General features: G+C 39.2%; 3 protein-coding genes across 5 annotated transcripts in view; all 3 read left to right on the top strand.

Annotated features, from left to right (window-relative positions):
• Positions 1–558, top strand: part of LOC134853314 (pseudouridylate synthase RPUSD4, mitochondrial-like) — a 315381-nt gene extending 314823 nt beyond the window's left edge. For all 3 annotated transcript variants that reach the window (XM_063869285.1, XM_063869284.1, XM_063869287.1), the window contains one exon: positions 261–558. In XM_063869285.1, the coding sequence (XP_063725355.1) occupies positions 261–505 (245 nt within the window). In that variant the 3' untranslated portion in view covers positions 506–558. The remainder of the gene's footprint in view (positions 1–260) is intronic.
• Positions 1–25862, top strand: part of LOC134853315 (vacuolar-sorting protein SNF8-like) — a 340685-nt gene extending 314823 nt beyond the window's left edge. Inside the window, exons 2-4 of the mRNA XM_063869288.1 lie at positions 23701–23810; positions 24020–24367; positions 25049–25862. Of these exons, the coding sequence (XP_063725358.1) occupies positions 23721–23810; positions 24020–24367; positions 25049–25813 (1203 nt within the window). The 5' untranslated portion in view covers positions 23701–23720 and the 3' untranslated portion in view covers positions 25814–25862. The remainder of the gene's footprint in view (positions 1–23700; positions 23811–24019; positions 24368–25048) is intronic.
• Positions 3017–9030, top strand: LOC134853283 (uncharacterized). The gene is made up of 3 exons (XM_063869255.1): positions 3017–3196; positions 6602–6801; positions 8678–9030. The coding sequence occupies exons 2-3, from the start codon at positions 6672–6674 to the stop codon at positions 8893–8895; spliced, it is 348 nt and encodes a 115-aa protein (XP_063725325.1). The 5' UTR covers positions 3017–3196; positions 6602–6671; the 3' UTR covers positions 8896–9030.
• Positions 25863–27236: the final 1374 nt, after the last annotated feature.

Consider the following 27236-nt stretch of genomic DNA (forward strand, 5'->3'; position numbering starts at 1 on the left):
ATTTCTTTAATCATAATTTTGTTTTGGCCTCAATGGGTGTCTACCCTAGCATTGTCCGCTTAATTACCGGTTGATGCATTTATCTGAATGCTGATTTTGGCTCCTAATTGTGACAAAGCAAGTCTTTTGTCAGTCAACAAATACAAATTTAAAAGTACACATGCTTTTTAGGTGAAAAGTTCTTGGTTAGTTTTTTCTGCCCAAATATAATACATATGCCAACGATTGAACTGATTGATTTATTTCAAACCTTGTTTCAGGTTGTCCGATTCTAGGAGACCACAAATTCCACCATATGGACAAAATAGCCCCGCAAAAACTACCGGCAGAAATGTTGAGAGCATTCAACATCAAACAAACCCACGTCAGACATCTACCTCTGCATCTGCATGCTAAAACACTGGTAATACCGGATGTGAACGATGGTAAGAAGTTGTATTTGAACACGCGGCTGCCGACTTATTTCACAGAAAATATGCGCAGGTTGAACATTTATTCCATGTGATGATCTCTGATTTGTTTTTTTTTTCCTCTCTGGATAATTTATTTTTTCGATTACTTCTCTCTATAACTACAGGAATTAGTATAAATTAGTTAGTATCTTTCTAACTAAAATGTTTTAAAGGAATCCACTTTTCGCTCGGCTCCGAGATGTAAAATTTGTCATGTTAAGTAACGTTTCTACTGTTTTTTTTCGGTTTTGTTTGACAGTATTGGTAGTCAATAAAATGTTTATGCATGTTTTATAAGACAAGGATGATGCGCAACTTTGTTTTCGAATTTCAAAATTTTTCCCTCGTTTAGTCCGGCTTCTGGATTTGCTATCTGATACATTTTACATAAAATCTCACCCGTGGTTTTGATAAAGCTTACATGCTCAGTTTTACGAAGTTAATTCTTTGGGTTACGTAGTATTTAGACAACCGCGTATTCCTACTCGTCAGTGAGCAAAGAAATACTGTATGAACCAATCAGAATTGAGACAAGGAAGGAATTAATAAATAGTAATTACTTATTTCGAAAGTTTACTTTCTCATCTCGATTCTGATTGGTTCATACAGTATTTGTCTGCTTACTGACGAGTAGGAATACGCGGTTGTCTAAATACAGACCGCACTCCATTCTTTGTCTGTCATAATCTTATTGCTTCATAAACAATTGGTTTCATATTCGTGAAAATATTGTTGTTATCTTTCAACAAGAAGTTTTTGACCGCTACCGAACGTCTAACATTCAGTTTTTGGCTCCCATTTAAGCCTCCGTCTACCCGAAAAAAATTTTTGTTAGGGCGATAGTTTTTTTTTACTACGCTGTTTTTTACTAGGCTGCATACAATTGGCAAAGCGCATTTTTTTCATCGGGGCGTTTTTTTTAAAGTTGATTATTTTTTTGAAGCCTTAATTAGCTTGACATCTGAGAACTTTCACCTCCGTTTTCTTTTTAAATGCGTCTTGCCCTGAAAGCTAGGTAATAAAAATTCAACCAAAAATACAGCACTACAGAGAAATACAGAGAAAATTTATCTGGTGAGCGGAAATAAAATGGGGAAAAGGAACTGCATTGACCGGTTTTATTATTACCAAGTGAGCTTTTTTGCACACCGAATGGATGACCTTTTTAGTGCGTATTAGTTTTTTTTTGCTTCGAATGCGTTAGATTTTTTCTTTTCAAATTGCTGCGAAGAGGAAATTTATCGGATATTATAATTTGAAATGTTAATAAAAAATAAGATATATTCTTCAGTGTCTAAACGACTACAACTTCTTGGAATCAAGCAGCGTTTTGAAAGATATCAAAACTTAATACGATTTAAAGAACTATAGTTTCAACCAGCAATGATTTCAGGTTTGTTATGATATGAAGTTATGAGTTCTGGATGTGAACATACGTAACTAAAAGTTTTGTTACATCGGGTCACACCTTTCGATTTACTTTTTGTGAACACTGGGCGAAACTACTTACGATAATCTACTATCAATACCATCACCTCAGTTCATTGTTCCGACCCTTCATTATTTACAAATCCGATTTGAGGCTGGATTTTGAACCCAGAAATCTACTTAATTTGCCTTGTTCTATTTTGTGCTTTTACTTTTGCTAGCAATTGACCTGAACGAAACAAAACTTTATTTGATTCAATCCCGCAATCTGTTGTCGCTATCGGTATTGAACCATTACATCTAGACTTACTTTGAGCTATCATCGATTTACCTAAGTGTGTTTTGCGAAGAATTTTTTTCTGTTTGAAATTGATCGGTCGACCAGATGAATTCAGCTAATTTGCGCAATCAGAGTCATTTCAACGGAAACACGATGTCAAGTTCATCAAGTCGAAACAGAGCTAAGCCGAGTAAAGCTCAATTTATCAACAAACAAAACTTAAATTCATCTTCTAATGGGTTGAAAAATGGCCATCAAAATTATTCAAAGCAGCAGCCTTACAGTAATGGTCATTCAGATCAGTATTTGAGTGCGAAATCATTCCAGCGTCAAATTAGGGATCAATTTAAATTTATGCTCTCAAAGTAATGTAAATCATTTGATAGGAAGCAACAATTAAATATTTTTGGAACTTTTTATTCGGGTATGTAGTTGTTTTTTTTTCCACGCAAAATCAGGTACCACAAATAATCTTCAGATAGGTTTGCGTGATATACTATATTATAAAGCCTTTTTGAAAAGTTTTTGAAAAAATCACGGTTTCGAGAACGTTGCTTTAATTTTTTTGTGTACGTTTCGAAATTTAAGTCCTAAACTGTCTGATAGCACCACTTCGTTTTTTCGATTTTTTGTTTTGCAAAAGTAATTTGTGGACAGAACAAGTAACCGTCTCGACTTGTTTGAAATAAAGTCAGGCTTGGTTTCTTGCAAATCAAGTTAAACAGAAATTCCCAATTATTTACAAGAATCGTTCAATATTGCATCTTTTTTCAAAATTAAAAATAAGTTGTATATATTAAATACATTAAAAATGTATATATATTACGAGTGTACAGACTTAAGTTGATCCCTAATTCTCGAATTTCAGTTCTGCTTCAAGTCTCGATTCGGACTTGAATAGTTCTTCGAATGGGTTACACGACAGTGGGTTTCACAGCGTCCATAGCGATTACTTCGTCAAATTTGATCTAGCTGAAAATGACGACGAGACGAGTTGTTACTCACGTGAACACGAGCAGTACATAGAACTCCTTAGGTAAGCACAAAGCCACGCTTTTAAGTTTCCTCGCATGAACAAATTCATGTGAAAAGACAAGTCAACAATGATGAACGTGGACAAAGCTTAAGATTTTTTTTTAAAAAAAGATTAAGTTGAGATAAATTATCCACAAGAGAAAGGACCAACGTACGAGCTGCTCAGCTTTTGACGGAGAACCCTGGTTAGTATATACATACATTTTTTGTGTGTTTTTCTGAGCTGGGTAATGAATGTTGCCTCACCCTGAAGCAACAAGCACAGATCTTAATACGCGATGACTCACTTACTTTATTGGCTTTTATTGGATTCACTTCCTTTTTAAACCCCTAGTTTGTTAGGAAAAATCTCAAACTTCTTGTTTTTTGTGTTGGTTTGACTTTTGAAGATCGCTTTTTACCTCATCGGAACTTACGCTCATTTTTGTAGTATACCGTGTAGCCACATTTATGAGAAGCCGCAAAATCATAAACGTGGAGCAGGTAAGGGCATTGGTAATGTTTTTGTTTGCATTTTAGTGCCAAGTGTTTTGTGCAAAGACTATCGCAATCATTGTTTTTGAGTGACATTTTTCTCCTTATTGAAGAGACAGTAGTCCTAAATTCAGTAGTCCTGCGATCCTTTTTCGCAAACCTTTGGCGGTTTAAAATTTGGAAAGTAATCATTAAGCTAGTCCAAGTCATGCTATTTTAAACGAATTAATCCAAATCTTGAATTATTTCCTATTTTCTCCCGGCGCTCGAATAATCATTCCAAATTGAATTGTTGCAAAGTAATTGGTCTCATTTATTTCACTACTAAGCTCAAATTATAAAGCATGAATGACAAAATTAAATTATATTTATAAAGCATGAATGATCAAGTTAAATTGCTGATATAGGCCATGAGGATTTTTCCTTTGCTTTTTTCAGAAAAAGTCTTAAAAGTTTTCAGGGAGTTATTATTGTTCCGACTTTCGATACGAAAGTAACGGAATATTTGTGCTCAGGGTGGGTTTTTTTTTCTTCAGACAAATTTCGACTTTTTAACTAGCCATTTTTGACGGAATTTTTTTTATATCATTCAAAAGGTTTTGTTGTCGTGATTTTATATTTGAAAAGATATTTCACCTGTGATCTTTTTTCGTAAAGTTATAGGGGTTTAAAGATTGCCATTTTGGCCAATTTGGGACAATTAACGCGCGATCTATTAACGCGTAAGCGGAGATTTAATCCGTCTTAGAAATTGTTCCTAATTGGTTGAAAGAAGCTTATTTGCCATAATTGATTTGTTACAAGGAGCGAAATCTATCCTTTAGTACTTTATATGGCGTGTGGGGGGGTGATTTTCATTTAAAAAATTAGAACTAAAAAAAATTTCATTTTATTTTATTACATTCTATTTTTTTTATAGGTTATTACTGCTCCATAAACCTTAAAAGGCAGTCGGAACATTCAGGGCTTCGCCCTGATACGAGCAGTCTTGTTATTTTTTTTTATTACTTGTTAAATTTACTTGACGTTTTTTTGCCAAGACTGGAAAAAAGGTAACGAAACATTGATGAAATTAGTTTTGCTTCTAACTACTTCAAAAGTTTTTTTCATTTCTAACTATTTCGTTTTGTTTTTCAGTTCTTTTTTTGGCGATTTTTCAAACCTTCATTTTCAAAGTAGGCTTGCATTTTTGTGCGTTTTCTTTGCTCTTTTTTTCTCGATTTGGAAGAACCTTAGGATTTTAGGATTTTTGTTCGCGCCACCGAACCTGGGAAAAAATTTTGTTTTTCAGCGCTAGTCTAGTTCTCACAAATAAATTCCCAAAGTTTTCGATTGATATATCAGCTTGATTCCCTGTTAGCGGTGGTTTGAGCTTCAATCGAAATCTATTTCAGAGTTGAGAGAAATAATTTGAATGTATTAGCTTTTTAAACAGATTAAGAACAAACCTTTGATTATTTTATCTTCAAAATTGTTTTATTCTACAAAGGTGGTTAAAAGTGAGTTCTTGAAGCTCTCAAAAGCACAGACAGCTTAAGTGTTCAGAGAGAAATATGCAAAATATTGTGGTGATGCGGGGGCGGATTTAGGGGGGGGGGACGCCCCCCCCCCCCCCACCCTCAGGGATTCGACCCCCTACCGACCCAAAGGGTCCCCCCTTTGCACTATTTTCCAATATCCATTTTTGGTGATGGACCCTAAAAATTTTCTAAAGGTACCTTAGGCGCCAATATATACTAATTTTTTATTGGGGCTTTTTTGGCCTGTTTTTTCAAAATTTCGCCTGCGGCGCAGAAAATTTCACCAAAATAAGGACAAAATAGTGCTTGGGAGAGCTCGAAAAATCAATTTGGTCGACCTAAAAAAAGGTCGACCAAAGCGTCGGAGAAAATCCTAGATCCGCCCCTGTGGTATGTATTACAATAGGCGGCAGATTCAAGTTTAAGAGCTAGATCGCTCTCCGCTATACTTCGAACAGTATTTATGATTTATTTCAAAGCAATTTATTGGGCAAAAAAGCTTAAAACTTGAATTTTTGATTATTATTTCATCTGACAGAATAATGTATTTACAAAAACTGTCTTAGTAGAACGTAAAATTGACTGAAAATTAAATGAATATATTGTGCATTAAATACATGCACTGCACTGACTAGATCTTGAAGTTGCCGCGCACTGAAATTTTGCTCCATGAAACAAAATTTGAACAAAATAAATTTTAACCAAAATGTTTCACCTACTTGCACAGTGGCCGAATGTTCTTTTTTCTTACCTTTTCTGCTGTGCTTCACCTGTGCAAGTTTTTTTTCAAATGAGTTATATAGTATCGTTTTCATTTTCAAACGTTGAGTTACAAAGTGAATCACATTTACTCGAGCCGTGTCCTTTTTTAAATACTTTTTTTTCCGAGCAACTTTGCATTGATGCGACGAACTTAGGTAGCAGTTTCAAGAACTTATTTTTGGTGATTTTCAAGTTGCACAAATTATCTGATTGGGTTGGGAAGTCTCTATCAAATATGAAAGTGGAATTGGCAATAGGGGTTTCCATTTGTGGAATTTTTGTTTTTTGAGGAAAAAATTCTTTGTGGAAAATATTTTTTATCCAGATTCTTCACTGGATTAATTTTATCAAAAAAGTATCAATCATGAGCGGTTCGTGAAATTTAAGTTGATGGTATTTAATTTGAGTTTAAGGTGATGGTATGGGGTCGATCCCATAATAGCTTCCCATACTAGTAACAAAAAACTGTAATTTGCGGAAGGGGGATATTGGGAACGAACCGCTATATGTTCCGTGAAACTCAAAATGAGGAGAAATCAGTGGTCGATTTTTCCATTTACCTGAATTCATTGAGTTTCTCTACTTTCTGTTGGCTTTGCTTTCGGCGTGATAAGTTTCCTATTGCTTTCCACCTATGGATCTGTCTTTAGGCGCAATTGGGCCACTGCTGTTGAACAATGCACTAGTAAACCAAACCCAGAACCAGCTGTCCCGAATGTGATGAAGAGAGTATGCTCAGGGCCCAAACTGTCTCAATTGGCCACTCAATCAGGCAACTCATCTTCAATTTCGACAATAGCTACGACTAAGTCAGAATCATCACCAAGTGCTAAATCAACCAACAACTCAGGTAGAGACATGTTTATTACCTCTGCGGTGTTTGGAAATCTCCATATGTTTAAGAGTCGGTGAGCGTAGCTCGGAGTTTTATAAAGATCGCGATGATTTTTTTTTCGTTCTTTTTTCAGGAAAAGTCTCAAGTTTGCTCAAATTTACTTTTTCGCAGTTTGACGCTTGTTTTCTTTTTTAAAATGAAGGCAAGTTCCACTATCGAAAGGGTCACGGGTAACGTGATCGAATTCTAGCTTCCAAACTGAAATTTAATTTTTAGATTTTCCAGCGAAATGAAAATCTTACTTATTGATCCAACTTTCTCAAATTGGGTTAATTTTATCAAGCGTCAATCATAATTGGTTTTACAAATTCAAAGAGCTTTAAGTCCATCTATTTATTCTTGGAAATTTGAAAGTTGAGATATAAAAAAACAAGTCAGTTTTTTTTTTCTGTTTACGTGCGTTTATTGTTTCTTTTCGAACTGCCTGTTGGCTACGGTTTTTTCATTTTTTTCAGGAAAAGTCTTGAATTGGTACACGATAAAATTTGATCTGTATAACAGAATTTTTTAAGAGTTTGCTCAAGGAGGGCTGATGCAATGATCTATATAACAGAATTTGGATTTTCTTTAGGATTAGCCCACTGAGGGCTGCTCAATTGAAATCACATTTTGGGAGTATTTATTGATAGAAAACTCAACTTCAAAAAGCATATTGAAAAAATAGAAAAGGGACCGTCAAATTGTTATCCATGAATTATGGGATAGGGTTTTTCAATAAGACTCATTTGGTAAGAGTGTACAAAACCTACATCACACCTATTTGTCGATGCAGTGTCATGGTCTATCGCACTGGTGCTAAGTCTGATCATAGAACAATAACAACAACAAAGATTAATATAGAAAAACTGTTTCAAATTATCTAAAGTTGACAGCATCAGATATCTGAAAAAGAAACATAAGCTTTGCAACATCCGCGAACTGCAAGTACAACAATTACTAAAACTTATGGCAAAAAAAGTTAATGGAAAGCATCGTCAGATGAAGCTATTCAAATCATCATAAAAAAGAAAATTATGGAATCGTTATTGGACGAAAACTAGAGAAAAAAGAGTTAGACTTCTGTTCAACAAATTTGTCAAATGGACAAAATTATACTTGTAAAGGTGGTAGCTATTGAAAGTCGAAACTGTAGGGTTATCTGCATTAATTAAGGTATATTTATTTATGTGATAATGTATATAAGAGTTAATAAGCGTTTTTTGGTAACTCGGTATTTTAGGTGTTTGGGGGAATTGATTTTCTGTAATTTTAAAATAAAAACTTATTATAGTAATTTTGCAGAACTCGGTTACTCACGAGGTACCTTTTGAAGGGCAAACTACCTACTTGGTTGCCATTTCAAGTCTTGGCTGTAAAAGTTTTTATATCTTTCACATGTCTGTATTTGTATATCCCGGACTTGAAAATAAAAATTTTCTTTTATCGCCCAATATAATGGAAAAATGTTCAGAATTTTTATAGCAACTTTATTTATTTATTTATTTATTTAAATATTCATCATGAGTAATCAAAATATCATAACACAATATGCAAAATTGTAAAAATAACTCATGATAGGACAACCAGAAAGCCAACGAGAGGCTTGTTGAAGGTTGCCCCGTAAAGGAATAACTTAATGAGGAATGCAAATTGAACGTTAAGTTTTTGTGCAATATTAGATGAATGATAAATCTGAATAAGGTAAACACAAGTTCCAGCGAATCCAGAGTCGAATCCAGCTACGGACTCTCTTTTTTGTTCGCTTTTTTAAAATGAACTACCTATGCTTATATCACCTTTTTTGTACAAAAACAAGTGATGGGTGTCAAAACTAAAGTCACTTTTAACTTAGACCAACACGATACAATAGACGAAGAGTCAGCTACAAATATGATGAACAAACGAGACAGCATAGGAAAGGGAATATCACCCAGAAGAGACTTGACACTTCTGTACTACAAAGACCCAAACGACCAAAGGAAGGAATCTAACGATTCAGGAGATAGTAGTGTGTATATAGATCACTGGCTAGAAGAACAGATTCTAAACCAGGTGTTCCAGACTTCGTAATATATATTTTTTGGAGCTTCGCCTATGTTTTTGAGGGAAAACTTTTTAAAAAGTACTATTGAGTAGAGTTTTCTTGGATCACATTTTCACTACATTTGGATCTTGTTTTGGCACTGCGTTCATAATGGCCGGTTAAATAAATTTTGGTCTTTTCCGATATTCTGTTGAAAATCTTAAAAAAATCATATTTTAGGCGTTTTGCGTCATGGACCGAAAATGATATCCAAATGATTTAGCAGATGATCCCACGTTTTGCTTGTACGCTGTATTTAGTAGTTTTTTTTTTACTGAAAAACTAGAATTTTAAACTAACCTAGCAGCTTTCATTATTGAATAGTAACTGTGTTATCAAGAGCTTTAGCATTTTTAGCAGGGTTTGAAAATTGTTCTTCATTAAGTACGGCGTATGAACAACTAAGGATCCGATTTAAATATGTGACATGGTACTGTCCAAGAAAGTAATCGGATGTCGTAACTGATTATTTTTCCTGGAATAGAAAACTCTGATATTCTTTTCTCTAGTTTATTCACTCTTTATTTTCTTGAGTTGTGCCGGTGGTAACTATCCCTCTTAGTACCTAGTTACGAATTGCCCCCCCCCCCCCCCTCCTATAATGAACTGAATCAACAGTGAAGTATATGTGAATTTTGCACCTAGTAACGAATCCCACTTTTTGCAAAAGTGGGGGGGGGGGGGTTAAAGATATCTGTGCTGGTAACAACGATCTCAACTCCCGTTCACACTTTAAACCAAACTAGCCATTAATAAAGAGGAAATAAATTTTTCGACTATCCGAAATTGTTGTTTTTGCCATGAAGTTTTTGCCATTTAATCAATTGAATTCTTTTTTGTCAAATAACAAAACCAATTGACATTTGGTGACGTTCACAGATGGAATTATTGAGCACTTATTCCGTCTCTGAAAGGCACAAAATGTCAATTGTTATTGTTTATGGACGAAAAACAAGTCAACATGTTGAGTTCTAAAATTGGAGTCGAAAAATTAGTTCCTCGTCATTGCCTCATATTAACAAGTGCTCATTCATTTTGCCAATTATTGAAATTGTTATTTGAATGAGATAAGTCATTGCTTAACAGAAGAGTTATTTGTTTTCGAAATGAACCTTGTGTTGTGCTTTCTAACTAGCCTCTAGTATTCGCGGATCTCTGTAACACAACCCCCCCACCACCACCTATGGTACCTTAACTAATAAAGATTCTTCAGCGTATACAGGAATAATTTATTGCTTGCTCGGAAAAATTCACCGCCCTCAGATTTCGGTATTAAATTTGTAATACTCAAAATTTTTTAAAAAATACCATTTCCTTTTGTAATTTGGTAAAAACCGGCACTGAATCGGAAGTCAATTGTGTTCTCAAATACCTTGAATCGCACATTACTAATTGAACGTATGCAAACTTTGAGTCTTTGCCCATTTTTGCTATATTTGTGCGTGTGTGTGTGTGGGGGGGGGGGGGGGCAAGTTGAAGAGATTCCACTGCACTTAATTTTTTCCAAAACTATATTGACCAGCAATTCGATATTGCGTATAACCAGTGCTATGTTGCAGTTTTTGAGAAACTGTCACATTTTTGACCTTGGATATCAGTTATATTAAAGAAGACATTGTTAGTAAACTAACTTGCATAGGTTGTGTATTATCTCAAAGTTTCACCTGGTTTGTTTTTCTCAGTGTAATGGCTAGAATTTTTTGTCATCATATCACAGTATTTCGAAGCTCCAAAGACGGAAAATGCTTTAAAAATAAAGATCAAACTTACAATATCTCCACGTTCTTACGTTAAAATTGGGACGGCTTATTCGTTTGTCTACCCAGATGTAATTGCCGGAAAAGTTAGTCACTAGTACAGAAATATCAGATTACAGTCCGTGGTTCAGTCTGTTATCAGGGTTATTTTATCCATGATCAGGTCTAAACCACCATGATCAGGTCTAAACCACCATGATCAGGTCTAAATGTTTCAGGGCTAAATCAGCCATGAATTACAGATGATTTTCACTGCAAAACCCTAAAAAATTGTGATTTAGGGATAAATCATATCTAAAAAACAGCTGATCAACCAAAAGTTTTGAGTAAAAATTAGTCAATATTCCGGAAAAATATGGAAAAATGTCAGAACATGATGTGAATATTGCCACAAAATGCACAGAACTTATGAGCAAAAACTTTTTAATATCATGAATCTAGAAACATAATTTGTCACAGTTTGGAATTAGTACAATTCTCCAGCCTACTGGAAAATTGTTATAAAGGTTTTTATGCTTTCGGGAGTTAATTAGAACGTTTCGTGAAAAGGTTTTTTGGTTTAAAAATATTGGTTTTGGCTGTTGTATCTCAGAAGGTTCAATGTAACAGTCGCCTACTTAAGTCACATATGAGGTTAAAGAAAAATAGGCCCTATAACCATTGGCTCAAGAGTCAGGGACACTATCTCTTGTGTTTTTCCAGCTCAAACGGTCGGAGCCAATTCGGTTCATTTGCGACATGAGACTAAAACCTTTGTTACAGCTTAAAGGCCACTAACAAAATACCACCCCCCCACTCTAGAAAATAAGAACGTCCCCATACTTAGGTCTCAAAATAGCTAAAAACACGCGGACGCCGTTAAAAACAGGGTCGGAACAATCCGTATAGTTACTTTTTATTAGACAGTGGAACTTTGATCCATTTCAGATGGATCAACCCAAAGCTCTCCTTACCTCAACATAACAATAACAATATAAAACACACTCAAGACATTTAAATTGGGTAATCACATACCGGCACACTCTAGGATTGAGCAACTAAATCAATAAGTAGCTCTAGAATAAATGGGTAATTATATCTAACTCGAGGAGTTTAAATGAATAAGTTTTGACTTGAGAAGTAAGTTTTTGGGGCTTGAGAAGTAAGTTGTTTGTAGGATCGCATCCATTCCCTCTGCTCTTGCAATTTCTTCGCCTGGTTCCGGAAACCCTTCACTTTGGATTCTCGGTTCAAGCGAAAAGAGTTATGCAAGCTCAAGCTCACGTTCTTCGCCAAGTCCTCCTCCAATATTGACTCCCTCGGCTTGCTATTATCTCTAGACACCGTACCAACTCTTCCAATCCGTAGTGATTGCATTACGATGGGTCAGCAAGGGTCTCTTGAAGGCTTCCGGCCCTATCTCAGTCAGGAACTGTCGATATTCTTTCTGATGCTTCTTCACGTGATCCTTCGTCTCCGCGTATAACCAAGACGTCAATGTCGCTCGAAACCATGGGAAGAATCTTATGCGGCTCCACACGAGCCTGACCTCCATAAGTATAGCGAATACTTTGAACGCAGTCTCAAACAACTCAAGCCTCCTGCTGTAATCAATAGCGTGTATCGATTCCGCTGTCGGTGCCTTCGACTCCCGATATTTCGTCACGTTTTCCTCGATCCATCGCAATGCCAGCATTGAACTCACTACTAGGAGGGTGACCTTCTGTCGGTAACCCGATTGACCGAACTTCATCCACGTCCCATATCAAGCAGAGGTTCGAGTGCTCCAGATACCACACCGTCTGTGCCAGACAGTGGCACGGGCATTCTCCATGTGTGAGGTTGATACTCCGGAGGTTGGGTGTAACATCATTTTCCTCCAGGGCTGGGGCACTGTTCATCGGTTTCCCGATCGTGTTCTGCCTCTCGAAATCAATCGTGTTCTCTTCTTTCAAACTCCCCCCAGATATCACTTAATTGTTCTCTTTGTTCCCCCGGTACAGTTCCCAGGATCTTTCTCAATAGTCTGTGCGAGTGATGCGACATTCGAGCCATGCGTACGCACTTCGGTATCGAGAAGGCTTTGTCGATTAGTATCCTCTGACTGGATACCTCCACCATTGCCATGTGTAATGGGTAGTGGCTTCCACACAGTTTGGCCATCACCGATCTCACTAGGGACTTCGCGTTCACTGGCAAACTATAGGCTTTACTCACGGGAAATCCCATCTCCGCCTCAAGACCAATCTTCCACCCTCTGCTGTGTTTCTGGGTTATTTGCAACGCCCCAGGCCATGACTCCACGCTCAACGCTGTCACTAAATGGTGCTCGGACTCCAGCGTCTGCAGCGATTTCAAGCTGCACATCCTTGAAGAACCCCAACGCCGTTGCTATATTTACAGTAGTGTTGGTGTAACACTCAGCCACTATCTGTACTTCGCTCTTTTCCTTCTGTGACGTCACCAAACCAAGTGGCTAAGTCTTCCCTCTGGAAGGAATGTATCGTGACACAGGATCGTCCATCGCAAGAATGCTCTCCACTTTCTCACATCAGGTCCAGACAACTACCGGGTTCCATCTTCTTCGCTGATTTATCTAGCTTGCTCGTTGTTTCTTCTGACTTCTTAACTATGGGGTAGGATCAGTTTGCGTACCACATTCAGATTCCCCAAGTCCTCATCCCTCGTTGGTGACAGTCTCACTCGCTCCGTGACTTCAATCAAACTTGCACGGGGATGTGGGTGCCAGGAAAACCTCAGCAACTTCCAAACTGTCCCCAAATTCGTAATCAGCATGCCGTTTCCATTTCCCATTTTCAATTCTACCCTCTTGTTCGAGCGCGGCACGCTAATCACTCCTGGTATCTTCTCAAGTGTCAGGCCTAGGCTCGGCCTTTCCTTTTCCACTGTGTCAATCTCAATTTTCTTCTCTGTCAGAACTTCAACAGCTCTGCCACTTCATAATTCTTGTGGGCGTTCCCGGCCTCCGAATCCAAGAAAGGGTTGTATGCTATCCCCATTATTCCAGACACATACTGATATTCTCCCCGCTTTGTGGGTTTCGAGTTGTCTTCAGCTCGGGCTAAATTACGATGCACGTCATGCCCCTCCTCGAACTTCTTGTTGTAGAACCTCCGTATTTCGTCAAGTTTCCCGTGACTCTCTAGAGACTGTGTGGAGCCATTCTCTTTTTCGATTGCACTACTCTGGTACACGTTCAGGATGACCGTAGAGATTCTCCTTCCCATAGTTTTACTTCCCATCGCTTTTTGATGACATATTTGGACAGTACTGTCGGTCATCACGGACATGATCCATCTTAAGAAACAAGTGGCGTCCCCTTTTCTCGTTAGACTCAAACCGGAATTGTCTCTGGCAATATGCTGCACGAGTATTTTATAAACCTGTAGACTCTTGTTGCCCAGCTTCAATTTATCGTGTGAGGTTAACACCTCTAGCTCTATTCCCACCAAGCTCCATGCGAACATCAGCTGTCCTGCCGTTCTGACGAAAGGATTTGCCATCAACGGCAACGCCGACGAGGATGTTCTCATCGCCTCTGCGAAATACTCCAGCAGCAGGTTTTGCCAAGTTCGTCTCAGCTGATTCCCCAAGTCTAACTTATTAACCTCGGCTTTCTGTTGGGTAGCCCAATGACGACGCATACGGGATACTCCTCGATCAAGTTTCTTCAGGCAATCCTCCAGTTCTTTCATGGTCTCCAGAGCCACCCACCAAGGTCGAGCGGTGTTACTCGTCGCATTTCTCTCAAGAGGATCACTAGCCACTTGTTTCCCAGTGGCCTGGTGTTGGGTCGAGGGCCATTCTTTGCCAACGTCCACATCCCACGTTCGTCCACTCGTCGAACCGCTTTTGGTGTTTGCCTTCTGAGGTCTGAAGACCTCCTCCGTTGTCAAGTACGTCGAGACTTCCATTACCTTCATCACCTCGGCCAACTTCCCTGGTGCGGAGCTGCCCTTATAAGCCGCTGTCTTCCATCGCGCTAGAATCATGGGAGCCATCTCCTTCAGATTCTTTTCTGAGACTGCGTCCGCCGAGGGACTATTTAATTCTTCTGTCTCTATTCTCCTTTTCCGAGACCTTATTCCCTTACTCAGGGCGTCGCCACTATCATCACTGATTCGACTTCTTTATCCAGGTCCGGCCTTTCCAACTCTTGCCTCCCCCTTCTCGAGCCTTATGAATATTAATATCTTTAATCATATTACTAGTCTTATTCTTATCATCCCTTTCAACCTTATTCATTTTATCATCAGTTTTTTTTGTTCAGAGTAGAGCTGTCTTTACATGCGTCATCTTTGGTCTTCTGCTTCGATCCCCTCAGTTTGATCATCCTCCCTAGTAGCTCTTTTCTCGCTTTTTCATCTAGTCCGGTACCCATCAAGACAGGTTCCCCGAATTTCACCACCGTGTTCCATATCTCTTTCTTGAAGTCCTCCAGCGTAGTTTTGCTCTTCAATCTCTGGTTGAATTCGCTCAGGAAATCTTGCCACGCCTTCTCGTCCAGTGGGTCCAGGAACATCCATTTATTGCCCTCAAAAGCGTTCTTCTTGCTTTCTTCGGCACTCAAGAGCTTCATCCCCATGTTAGATTTCTCGCTCGCCAAAGGCAATTCCAGGTCTTTGCGAGGGGATGTCAGGGGTGGGGTGGCCGTGTTCGCCCAGTCGTCTCCACTCAAGTCTTGCAACAGCTCCTGCGGAGTGAAATCTCTTTCAGCTGGGTCCTGATCTGGTGTTTCCCACCTCCATTTCTTCTCCCACTTCCCTGAGGGTCTCATCCATGCTCTCCCCTTCCCCTGACTCAGCCTTTTCTTTCTCTAGTGCATCTCTGAATCTTTTCTCTACGGCTGGCGTTTATCTCCAGGGGTGACCACTGATAAGGGCGAGGGTGTTGCCAGGTCCAGCTTCTTATATTCAGTGAGGGCTACATATAGAGGACCTGCCGCATCAAGCTTTTTTCCCTTTTGTCTCAGCTCTAGCTCCTCCATTCCGTCAGCTCCTCCATTCAGAGCAATGTGTCCCTCCTCCACGATCATTCTTCCATCGTCCCAAATCAGCAGCTTGTTCTACAGCCCAGCCTCCTCGAGCGTCCTCAAGATGTCCCGGATCTCGAACTTTGGGGGCATTGAGCCTCTCATCTTCTTTGCCTGTGTCGTCCGCGAGTTTATTTTGATGTCACATGTGTGGAAATAAACTGCGGCTGGGTATCCAATGAACAATGGATCCCAACCGTCCGTAAACTCTTTTTGCTGCATTTCCACAGTGGCTCTTGCGTGTAGGGACGGGACCACCAAAGGGCTTTTCATCCGCAGGGTCATTCTTCTGACCAGCGGGGATTCAGGGACGGTAGTGGGCAGAACTTCTCGCTCAAGTATATTTCTAACTCCTTTTTCACCAGTTCAAAACTCCCTTTCCACGCCGCGATTCTCAAGACTTCTCCCTTGTCCCCTGTCACGGAATTCAAGTTCCAGAACTTGGGGTAGGCCTCGATGGGACCCTCACGTTTGCCCCCCCCCCCCCGTTCTGCACTGCAGTTGTCCCCGAAAGTTGAACACCATCAGCTCTGGGTCCTTCACGTTCCAAAAGAGTACCGTGTCGCTCATCCGCGCTGTCAACTCTTCTTGCCTGCACCAGTTCAGCTCCGTCCTATCTAAAAGACTTATTAGGCTCACGTGCATCACTGAATGCCGATATGCCGCCACGAGCGGATCAGGAAAGGCGTATGTTACCGCCGGCCCGTAGATGCAGGTCACGGCTTCTCCAAGCCCCCTAATCATCCCTAATGAGTCAAATCTCATGGCCAAACACAAATCAGTCAAGAGAGGTATGCCTCCATTCGCCTCCTTCAACTCTTCTCTCGTCTTGGGATTTCTCTCCTCGCCCGTCAGGTATCGATTTTGCATTAGATACTCCACCAGCAACGTCTTCAGCCCGGCAGCACACTTGTATGAATAAGTTTCCACACTTGGGTGAGCCTTCCTTATCGACAGGGGTTCCCCATACTTCATCAGTCGATGAAACGCCATCAGTTCTCCATGGGTCAAGAGTATCAGCGTTAAGTATCCGTCAATTCGGAGGGTTTCCACACCTCTGCTGAACATGTAGTCCGGGCCCATATTGAACAGATACCTGATGTAGACCAAGTACAGGGCCAGTAAGAGGTTAATGGGCATATTTAGTAATTCCTGCACGAACGCATCGAAGGTCAACTGAAACTTGGTCAATGACAGACTCAAATTTTAAAATATTGAGATCAACGGAACTTAAAGTACTGCGATGGGTAATTGGTACTGACCTACATATGATCGCTTCTCGTTCTATTTATGAGCGTTGCGGTATTGACCATCTAGACATTTATTTGAGGAGGTCCCGTCTTCGGTGGTTCGGGCACACTCAGAGGAGCGTGCTCCTTGCAAATGCGCTAACAAACGTTTGTGTCCCCGGACCCAGATCAAAGGGTAGGCCGAAGAAGACATGGGACAAAACAATAGAGGAAGACCTATCCTTGCTGGGACTGAAAAAGGAGGAAGCCATGGACAGGGATTTGTGGAAGGCATTGTTGTCTAACCCCGTGTAGCACGGGAAAAAGACACAAAACGTTGATGATGATGATGATGAACGCATCGAAGATGGCATCCCCCGCATAGAACACTCTGCCCATGTACTTCTTCTCCCAGCATGGGCTTAAGAATCTCAAGATTTTGTGGTTCTTTCTGGTCTTCACCTCGCCCTTCGCGTGCTCCCTCCAGAACCCTCCAATGGTGACTTCATTTGCCGCTGTGACAAACCTTGCCACCGTCATCTCTGTTTTCTGCCAATTCCAGCTGCCCCTCAAGAAACTCCCATATCTGTTTGATGAGAGGTGGAGCACTCTCCCGCGTCTTGTCTGTGGCATTCTCAAGCCTTGGGTTCAGAAAGGGCCACCTGCCTCTCTCTTGCGTAAAGCGGTACCCCGTCGATTCCAACTGCTTTTCGGCCGCAGCCACATTTTTCCTTTCTTTGCTCGGTCTCCTCGCCTCACTGTTGGAGCTCGTGATTGTCAGATCCATGCTCCGAAACCATAGGCTGGCTGTTAGGTGGCTAATTACCGGGTGCTCATCCCTTTCAACCTTAATCATTTTATCATCAGTTTTTTTTTCAGAGTAGAGCTGTCTTTACATGCGTCATCTTTGGTCTTCTGCTCCGATCCCCTCAGTTTGATCATCCTCCCTAGTAGCTCTTTTCTCGCTTTTTCATCTAGTCCGGTACCCATCAAGACAGGTTCCCCGAATTTCACCACCGTGTTCCACATCTCTTTCTTGAAGTCCTCCAGCGTAGTTTTGCTCTTCACTCTCTGGTTGAATTCGCTCAGGAAATCTTGCCACGCCTTCTCGTCCAGTGTGTTCAGGAACATCCATTTATTGCCCTCAAAAGCGTTCTTCTTGCTTTCTTCGGCACTCAAGAGCTTAATCCCCATGTTAGAGGTCTCGCTCGCCAAGGGCAATTCCAGGTCTTTGCGAGGGGATGCCAGGGGTGGGGTGGCCGTGTTCGCCCAGTCGTCTCCACTCAAGTCTTGCAACAGCTCCTGCGGAGTGAAATCTCTTTCAGCTGGGTCCTGATCTGGTGTATTTTCCACCTCCATTTCTTCTCCCACTTCACTGAGGGTCTCATCCATGCTCTCCCCTTCCCCTGACTCAGCCTGTTCTTTCTCTAGTGCATCTCTGAATCTTTTCTCTACGGGGTGGCTTTTATCTCCAGGGGTGCCCACCAAAAAGGGCGAGGGTGTTGCCAGGTCCAGCTTCTTATATTCAGTGAGGGCTACATATAGGGGACCTGCCGCATCAAGCTTTTTTCCCTCTTGTCTCAGCTCTAGCTCCTCCATTCCGTAGGGCGCTCGGTACTTCCTCGTGGCGAACTTCATCTCATCTTTCAGAGCAATGTGTCCCTCCTCCACGATCATTCTTCCATCGTCCCAAATCAGCAGCTTGTTCTCCAGCCCAGCCTCCTCGAGCGTCCTCAAGATGTCCCGGATCTCGAACTTTGGGGGCATTGAGCCTCTCATCTTCATTGCCTGTGTCGTCCACGAGTTTATTTGGATGTCACATGTGTGGAAATAAACTGCGGCTGACTATCCAATGAACAAGGGATCCCAACCGTTCGTAAACTCTTTTTGCTGCATTTCCACAGTGGCTCTTGCGTGTAGGGACGGGACCACCAAAGGGCTGTTCATCCCCAGGGTCATTCTTCTGACCAGCGGGAATTCAGGGACGGTAGTGGGCAGAACTTCTCGCTCAAGTATATTTCTAACTCCTTTTTCACCAGTTCTAAACTCCCTTTCGGCGCCGGGATTCTCAAGACTTCTCCCTTGTCCCCTGTCACGGGATTCAAGTTCCAGAACTTGGGGTAGGCCTCGATGGGACCCTCACGTTTGCCCCCCGTTCTGCACTGCAGTTGTCCCCGGAAGCTGAGCACCATCAGCTCTGGGCCCTTCACTTTCCCAAAAAGTACCGTGTCGCTCATCCGCGCTCTCAACTCTTCTTGCATGCACCAGTTCAGCTCCGTCCTATCTAAAAGTCTTATTAGGCTCACGTGCATCACTGAATGCCGATATGCCGTCACGAGCGGATCAGGAAAGGCGTATGTTACCGCCGGCCCGTAGATGCAGGTCACGGCTTCTCCAAGCCCCCTAATCATCCCTAATGAGTCAAATCTCATGGCCAAACACAAATCAGTCAAGAGAGGTATGCCTCCATTCGCCTCCTTCAACTCTTCTCTCGTCTTGGGATTTCTCTCCTCGCCCGTCAGGTATCGATTTTGCATTAGATACTCCACCAGCAACGTCTTCAGCCCGGCAGCACACTTGTATGAATAAGTTTCCACACTTGGGTGAGCCTTCCTTATCGACAGGGGTTCCCCATACTTCATCAGTCGATGAAACGCCATCAGTTCTCCATGGGTCAAGAGTATCAGCGTTAAGTATCCGTCAATTCGGAGGGTTTCCACACCTCTGCTGAACATGTAGTCCGGGCCCATATTGAACAGATACCTGATGTAGACCAAGTACAGGGCCAGTAAGAGGTTAATGGGCATATTTAGTAATTCCTGCACGAACGCATCGAAGATGGCATCCCCCGCATAGAACACTCTGCCCATGTACTTCTTCTCCCAGCATGGGCTTAAGAATCTCAAGATTTTGTGGTTCTTTCTGGTCTTCACCTCGCCCTTCGCGTGCTCCCTCCAGAACCCTCCAATGGTGACTTCATTTGCCGCTGTGACAAACCTTGCCACCGTCATCTCTCTGTTTTCTGCCAATTCCAGCTGCCCCTCAAGAAACTCCCATATCTGTTTGATGAGAGGTGGAGCACTCTCCCGCGTCTTGTCTGTGGCATTCTCAAGCCTTGGGTTCAGAAAGGGCCACCTGCCTCTCTCTTGCGTAAAGCGGTACCCCGTCGATTCCAACTGCTTTTCGGCCGCAGCCACATTTTTCCTTTCGTTGCTCGGTCCCCTCGCCTCACTGTTGGAGCTCGTGATTGTCAGATCCATGCTCCGAAACCACAGGCTGGCTGTTAGGTGGCTAATTACCGGTTGGTCATCCCTTATTTCTGGATTGAAATTTAGTTGCCGAGCGAGTTTCGGCTTTTCAAGACGACTTCTTCCAGCACAATCAGAATATCCGCCAATTCGTAGAATCCCCTCAAAGCATGAGATACATCTGCCCACGCCGCTGCCAAGTCCGACTTAAGAAGTCTCAAGTTTATTGGCTCCAGCTCGCGATTTGGAGCAGCCATAAGTATCCACCACGCGTTCCCTTTCGCTATCAAGATCAACATTGTTCGGGTGCGTTCTTTGTCCAAAATAATCCATACACTATTATTTTCAGATTTTTGGATCATTAGTCAAAAATTTATTTTTTTTAAGTCGACTAATTTATCGAGTTTTATTTTTCAACCTATGTGTGTGACCCGACATGTAAAGACTTGTGTTTGAATTTTTTAACAATTTTTAAGGTAAAGATATGGCTGGAAAGCTCTGTCATATGGGGTACAACGCTGTGTTTGTTTTAATCTCCTTTTTTTACCTTAATTTATAGTCCTAGACTCAACTTTGGCTCAGTTTCTTAACATCCAAGGTTGGGTAGATATATTTGTCCAAACTTAGTATAATTGGTTTCTTCGTGTAGGTGTTGAGCTGGGTTTCTCAACAAAATATATTAAAAGTAGCCAAAAAAAATTGTTGCTTAAGTTAATTTTTTGACGGTTTCAAAATGATATCAGAAAAGATTCATGATTTTTGGAGATTCATTAAAATTACCTTGCTACAACTTTAAAAACCGCCTGCAGTTGTTCTCAGAGCTTTAGGATGGCCGGAACATGTCTAAAGTGAGATTCAAAATCAAACTTTGGAGCAGAGTGACTACATCGGAAAAGACTCCTGGAGCAGGGTTATGTCCATAACTTGAAATGTTTCTTAGAAAGAGGAAATTTGGTATTGATGATAAGCACTCTCCAGGCTGCTATATTAGTTTTAGGGTCGAGCTGGTGTAGAATAATGATAAAAATGTGGGAAAATGAAACGAGCAAATTTAGTTTAATAGGAAATTAGAACTCTGAGGATATTGATAAGGAATATCTAGCTTTCCACGTTTTTTTGAACTGTTTTTGTATTAAAAATACAAAATAGCAAAAGAGACGAGTTTTTGCAAATAATCTTTTGCTTGTATGCAAAACAAAAGTATGGGAAAGCTACTTATCTAAACATAACTACTTATGAAAACCGATTCGATTACTCAATCGATTTTGACTGTATGATGATCGAGAAGAGGTTGGACCAAAAAAACTACTTTGCTTTGAAAGACTGTCGAAATACTAACAACTACCAGTGATCTATCTAAATATCTACCACCGAGATATAGGACTGAGTAAGTCGTATCTGGAAGGTTACTTTTTCTTTCCTTGGCTTGAAGTTCAAAAGGTCCGCGGGGCGTTAGAAAATGACAAAATGAAATTGGAAAAACGTAGAGTTCCTTCAACGCATATGAAAATCATTCATGAGATTTATTTGACTGTAAAGAAAAAACCAATCCGGAAAATTTTTTCAACTCTTGAAATTTTTTTCTGGCCGCGGGTTCTGTTTTTCTTTTCTAGTAAAAATGATATGAATTATGACTATGCCGTCAAACTTGGACCATATGGAGGTCTTATTGGCATCTACAATTTTTCAAGGTTCCGACTGGATGCAATTTTGGTAATATTACGACTGCATGCAATTTAAGACGAAGCCGCGGGATTTTTTCACGATTTTCATAACATTGGTCCCAAGTTCTGTTGTATGTTAATTACCCTGGAAGTTCGACAACAGCCTGATTGGTCAATTCGGTGGTATTTCTTTGTTTATTTGTCAAACTGACAAAACCAAGTTTCTATCAATTATTAGACTTGGAAGGGATTCGCTTTGAGAAAAATAATTTCATAGTTAAGGAACTAGTCTTCTGATTATAGTAATCTAAATCGTGATTTTTTTGTTAAATTTTCAGGATTAAAATGTTCAAGATCAAATTTATTTTTTCGTGGCGTGACTTTTGATTTTTTTTGTAAGTTCATTTCATTTCTTCTGTTAAAAGGAAAGCAAACTCCTTATCGAACAGCCTAAGCGTAAAAGTCACGAAAAACATGATCGACTTCTAGTTTAAAAAGATGGAATTTAAGTTTCAGATTTCCTAGCGAATTAAAAAAAACTTCTTTTTGATCCAGTTTTTTTTTCAATTTGGGTTAATTTTATCTGAAAAATGTCCATCATAAATTAATGTTAATAGAATTTCAAAGAGTTTTAAGGCCATGTATTTGAAAGCTGAGATTTTTTCGAAAAAAAACAAGCCAGTGTTTTTTTCTGTTTCTTTTTGTTCATTGGCTACTTTCCAAATGTCTGTTGGCTATGTTCTCTTCTTTTTTTAAACTGAATTAGAATGCCAAAACATTCTTTACCGGATTATATCATCATATGACACTTGTTTCTTCAAGCGCCAAAATCGCGAGATACCCATTATGAGTCGCCAATATGCAATCTAACATTTTTTTAGAAACGCTTTAGTTCAGTTATAAGTCGCTCACTTCGGCCTGGGAAGAAAAAAAGTCCGGTTTTATCATTCTTACGAAAAGTTTTAAAACCAATAAACAAATCGAAACGCTTCTAAGAAAGATTCTATAGCCTTGTAGATCTGTTTCTTCGAGGCTCAATTAAAATCAAGGGATCTAGCTCATGTTTTTTATGGAAGCTATTAGTACAGTTTGTAATCTTTTTGTTAAGTGTTTTAGTTTCAACTGTTTCCTGTTGTTGGCAAGTTTTGAGGAATAAATTCTTCTTCTTAGTTATATGGTGATCGAGAAAAACAAACCGAAATTTTTGTCTTCACTTTATCAAATTATAATTTTTCCATTCAGTTTCCACTCAATCACAGGGGCTAGCAAATTCATATAATAAAAACAAGTAGTTTATCATTTTCTTTCACAATGGATCGTGCTATAGACAGGTGTATCAATAAACTGAAAAACCAAAAAGAATCTAATTTTCAACTTTCAATATACCTGTTAAAATTTTTGATAGTCATGACAGTCATTAATTCTCCTTTCGAGGTCATTCATGTGTAGTATCTTCCTTAGTTCATGACAGTTACTAAAATTGGTTCTTTTTGGTGAAAATGGTAAATTTGATTATCGCGACATCTGTTCATTGGTCTTACTTGTGTCTTAACAGTGTAATATAGTAATAAAACTTACATACAAGGAATCCCTAAGGAAGTCTTGCCTTACTTTACTGCCATATGATAATAATTAAATTATTAATTGGAAATTAATTAATTATCTTGTCTTGTAGTGTCAAAACAATTTTTGCCCAAAGCTAAAAAAAATATACGCATAAACTTGTTTTGTACGCCATTGAGAATAATAAATGAGAATGAATTTGTTCTCCATTAGTTGTCTTGGAAAATGCTGTAAAGTTCCATTCGAAGGGCTGTAAAGTTTCTATAAACAGCTAAAATGGGCTACAAAAAGTCAAGTTTTAGATTAAGATTGGGAGAAAATGTTTGCTGGCAGTCAGAAGTTGAAGGAGTTGGAAGCTTTCTTCAATGATTATTTCCAAGAAGAAAAAAATGGAGACGATGATTGCAAAGTTAGTTTCTTTCAACAAGATTCTGTAAAATACGAATAACGCGGTATGAAAAATTAATTTCATGATATTTCGTATTGTATTGCTAAAAAGTTCAAATAAAACTGCTTAGCAGCTTGATGTGTTTCATAGATTTACAATTATTTTTGAGAAATAAATTGAATTAATTTAACTTTTTCTTTAATTTGATCGATTTTTTTTTTGGTTTTTAGCCAGAAGCTATAAGAAAGGATGAAAATGGATGTCAACCAAATTCAAGTAAAACCGAATCAAAATCAACAGACAAATTGCAATTACAAAACGAACTGTCATCAATTTCACGTGAACAAAAACCAGATGTGGTTGATTTGAATTCGTTCAAATGTTGTTGGAATAGATGTTCGTTCACGACTGAAGTAATGTTCGATTTTTACGACCACGTGTCTGAAGTTCACGTCGCGGGGCTGAAGAGTCGTTCACTTTCGCCCGTGAAAAGCAGCAGTAGTGGGGGTTCTTCTGGTTCTAGTCCGAGTAGGAAACGAAAGGTTCACGAGCTGAAGTGCAAATGGAAAAAATGTAGAGTAAGTTTGAAAACAATCAAGATTAATTAGAAGTCTAAAAGCTACTTTTTATTATCTATGACAATGATCATGGCACTGATTTATTTGAGGTCTTTGATAAATCTCTTCCCCCCTTATTGGAAACGGGGGATTCGTCCTTGAAAAAATACTTGAAACGATCATATGCAAATATGACGATCGGCCAAAAGTAGTTTCAATGTCTGTGTCATCATATTTTGTCGTAGGTCTTATTAGCAAAAGATTTCATAAAGCGTTTTTTGAATGCCACCACAAGTTGGAATCGATAATTTTCTCCAACTAACTGGAAAACTTCTGTAGCTATTTATGCCTTTGCTGGGCGTCAAGTAAGGTTTTTGAGTAGGTTATTAAGGGTTATTTTTTTAAATACAAACCTTGTATTAAATTTGGCGAATATAATGTTTACTATCAAAGGCTGTTGATCCTGCTTAAGTCCGTTTAGAATTCTTTCCTCACATTCCAGACTTGGCTATTTGACCCTGGAGTTTTTTTGCTAATATAGGCCGTTATTTCTCGGATGCCGAATTTTTGCTTGAGTTCATCATTGATGGTGGAGAATCTATGTCTGGTTTCATTGGCGGGAAAAGTTTTAAGATCTATAAGATTTGAGAGACAGTATGATTTCTTAATTTTTTTTTAAAAAATCAATCATTTGCTGCATAGAAATATGACTCGCAGTTCGATTCTTTGGAGGCATTGTCAAAACACGTTCGAAGCATCCACACGAAAGAGAAACAGTACAGATGTCGCATGCATAATTGCGTCTTCGAGACAAATCAAGGTGCAGAGTTGTGTAAACACATGGACCAACATGATCGTAAAAACAAACAACAACAACAAAATAAAGTTGGAAGTTCCCATTCAGCAAGCAGAAAGATTGGCGAGAATTTCAGTCTCAGTCGGCAAATTTCTTCGTCAAGTGGTTCACCTGCCGTTACCAAAAAGTCGCCCAGAAAAATATCAAAAGTTGAAGTTAAATACCCGCCAGAAAAACAAAAACCAACAGAAGAAAAAGAGTTGACAGCAAGATTGATGAAAATGGAAGAAAACAAAATAAACACTGCAAGGTTTGCGCTGAAACTTAAAAACACGATGAGTAGAATTTCAAATTTGATTGAGTTTGACCCGAAATCACCTGATTTTGTGTGGTTGCGTGGCAAAATTATAGGCACGAGGGCAATTAAAGGTATGAACGCTAATCTTGGAACAGTTGAAGAAAACGAAGTTCTAGTACGTTGGTTTCCGGCAGGAATAATTTCAGACGAATGGATATCAGCTGACGTTCACGACTTGGTTAAGAAGGTTGCGCTAGAAAATGTCCCGAAGGAATTCTGGATCGAAAGTTCAGCTTTGCTTTTCAAGAAAGCACAGTTTTCAAAACTAAAAAAATCGAAACGGAAATGTTATAGTCCTGTTAAAATAAAATGAATTGAACTTCCTTTGTTTGTTATGTTTCGGAGAGCTTGCTATTCAAATATGTGACCAATAAATTGATGTCGATTTTTCTTTTTAAAAACTTTACTTAAAAGCGCGCAGTTAGAGTACTCTTAAATTAACCCCTATCCACATATGGCACAAAAAGCTAAATTTTGTGCTCAAAGTTGCTCACTATAAAGTTCGTAGGGTTTTTCATACAACTTTTCTGAGGAAGTTTTAGTCCACTGTACAAAATTGTGTTGAGTACATAGCTTCAGATAAATCTATATCTATCTATACTCTATTTAAATGCGTGTGACACGTAGGACAGTTTTTTTAGGGATTCCAATTCACTCAGATTGAAAATCGATTATAGTTTTAAATCATTTAAAAAACTTAATTCATTCTTAAAAATATTTTTATACTTTAATAAAATTGATAAAATGGATGATAATTTTTAAAACCAATTCTGAGTTTTAAAAATAGTTCATTATGTTCAAAATGAACATTGCAATTAATGGATATTTACTTGAGGTCTGCCTTGAAGATTATTATTTGGTTTCGTGTTCTTTTCACAAAGATGTTCTCCTTTTTTACTGATATGTATCCCCTCCACGCTCATACAAACAAGCTTTTCCCTACATTTGAACGTGCGTATGCATGAACCGAATGCCAATGGATCATAGTCGATTATATTGTCATTATATGGTCAGTAACTTCAAAGTTAAAAAATAATTGATTAAATCATTCAAAATGGAGCATAATCCTAGTATTTTTCATATCAATAGAATCCATTATAATTTATTATAATCGGATTTGATGAATTTTTTGGGAGGTTATTTAGGAAAATCGTTTTTTTTCAAAGTTTTTTTATTTCCTGCTTAGTGCAGTTGCTACGGATTGCGTTTCTTAAATTGTTACATTTCACATTAAAATGATTATAATTTTTGTCTCTAATAATTGTGTTTTCTATCACAATCGGAGGGGGTTATGATTGAACGCCCTCACCGTCTCTCCAGTTTAGCCCCCGTTAATTGGAGGGGGGAATAAAAATTTTGGGGGTGACGTTGAGTAAACGCCACCTATTCTGGTGGTAAAAAAATTTCTGCGGGATAAAGTTGTGGTTGGTAAGAAGAAGAAGAAGAAGAAAAGTTTTATGTAAGCATGGGAAAAACATGGCAAACATAAATGGCGTTTAGTAAAAGACATGGCAGATATTTTGCAATTTTTTTTTGCAAAATTTGCCAAATTTCAGCAAAATATTCGAATTTAGTTCTAAAAAGGAAATGGATTTTACTGGATTTTTATTTCAAAAATAGCAATTTATAATAGATTATCATGGCAAATTATTCGAGTTCAGTGCCAAAAATGATGGAATATAATCAAGTTTAAAGGATTTTTTTTCAAAAACAGTCGGTTATAATGGCAATATAAT

The sequence above is a fragment of the Symsagittifera roscoffensis genome, chromosome 8 (genome assembly GCF_963678635.1).
Source record: "Symsagittifera roscoffensis chromosome 8, txSymRosc1.1, whole genome shotgun sequence".
Classification (NCBI taxonomy): Eukaryota; Metazoa; Xenacoelomorpha; order Acoela; family Convolutidae; genus Symsagittifera; species Symsagittifera roscoffensis.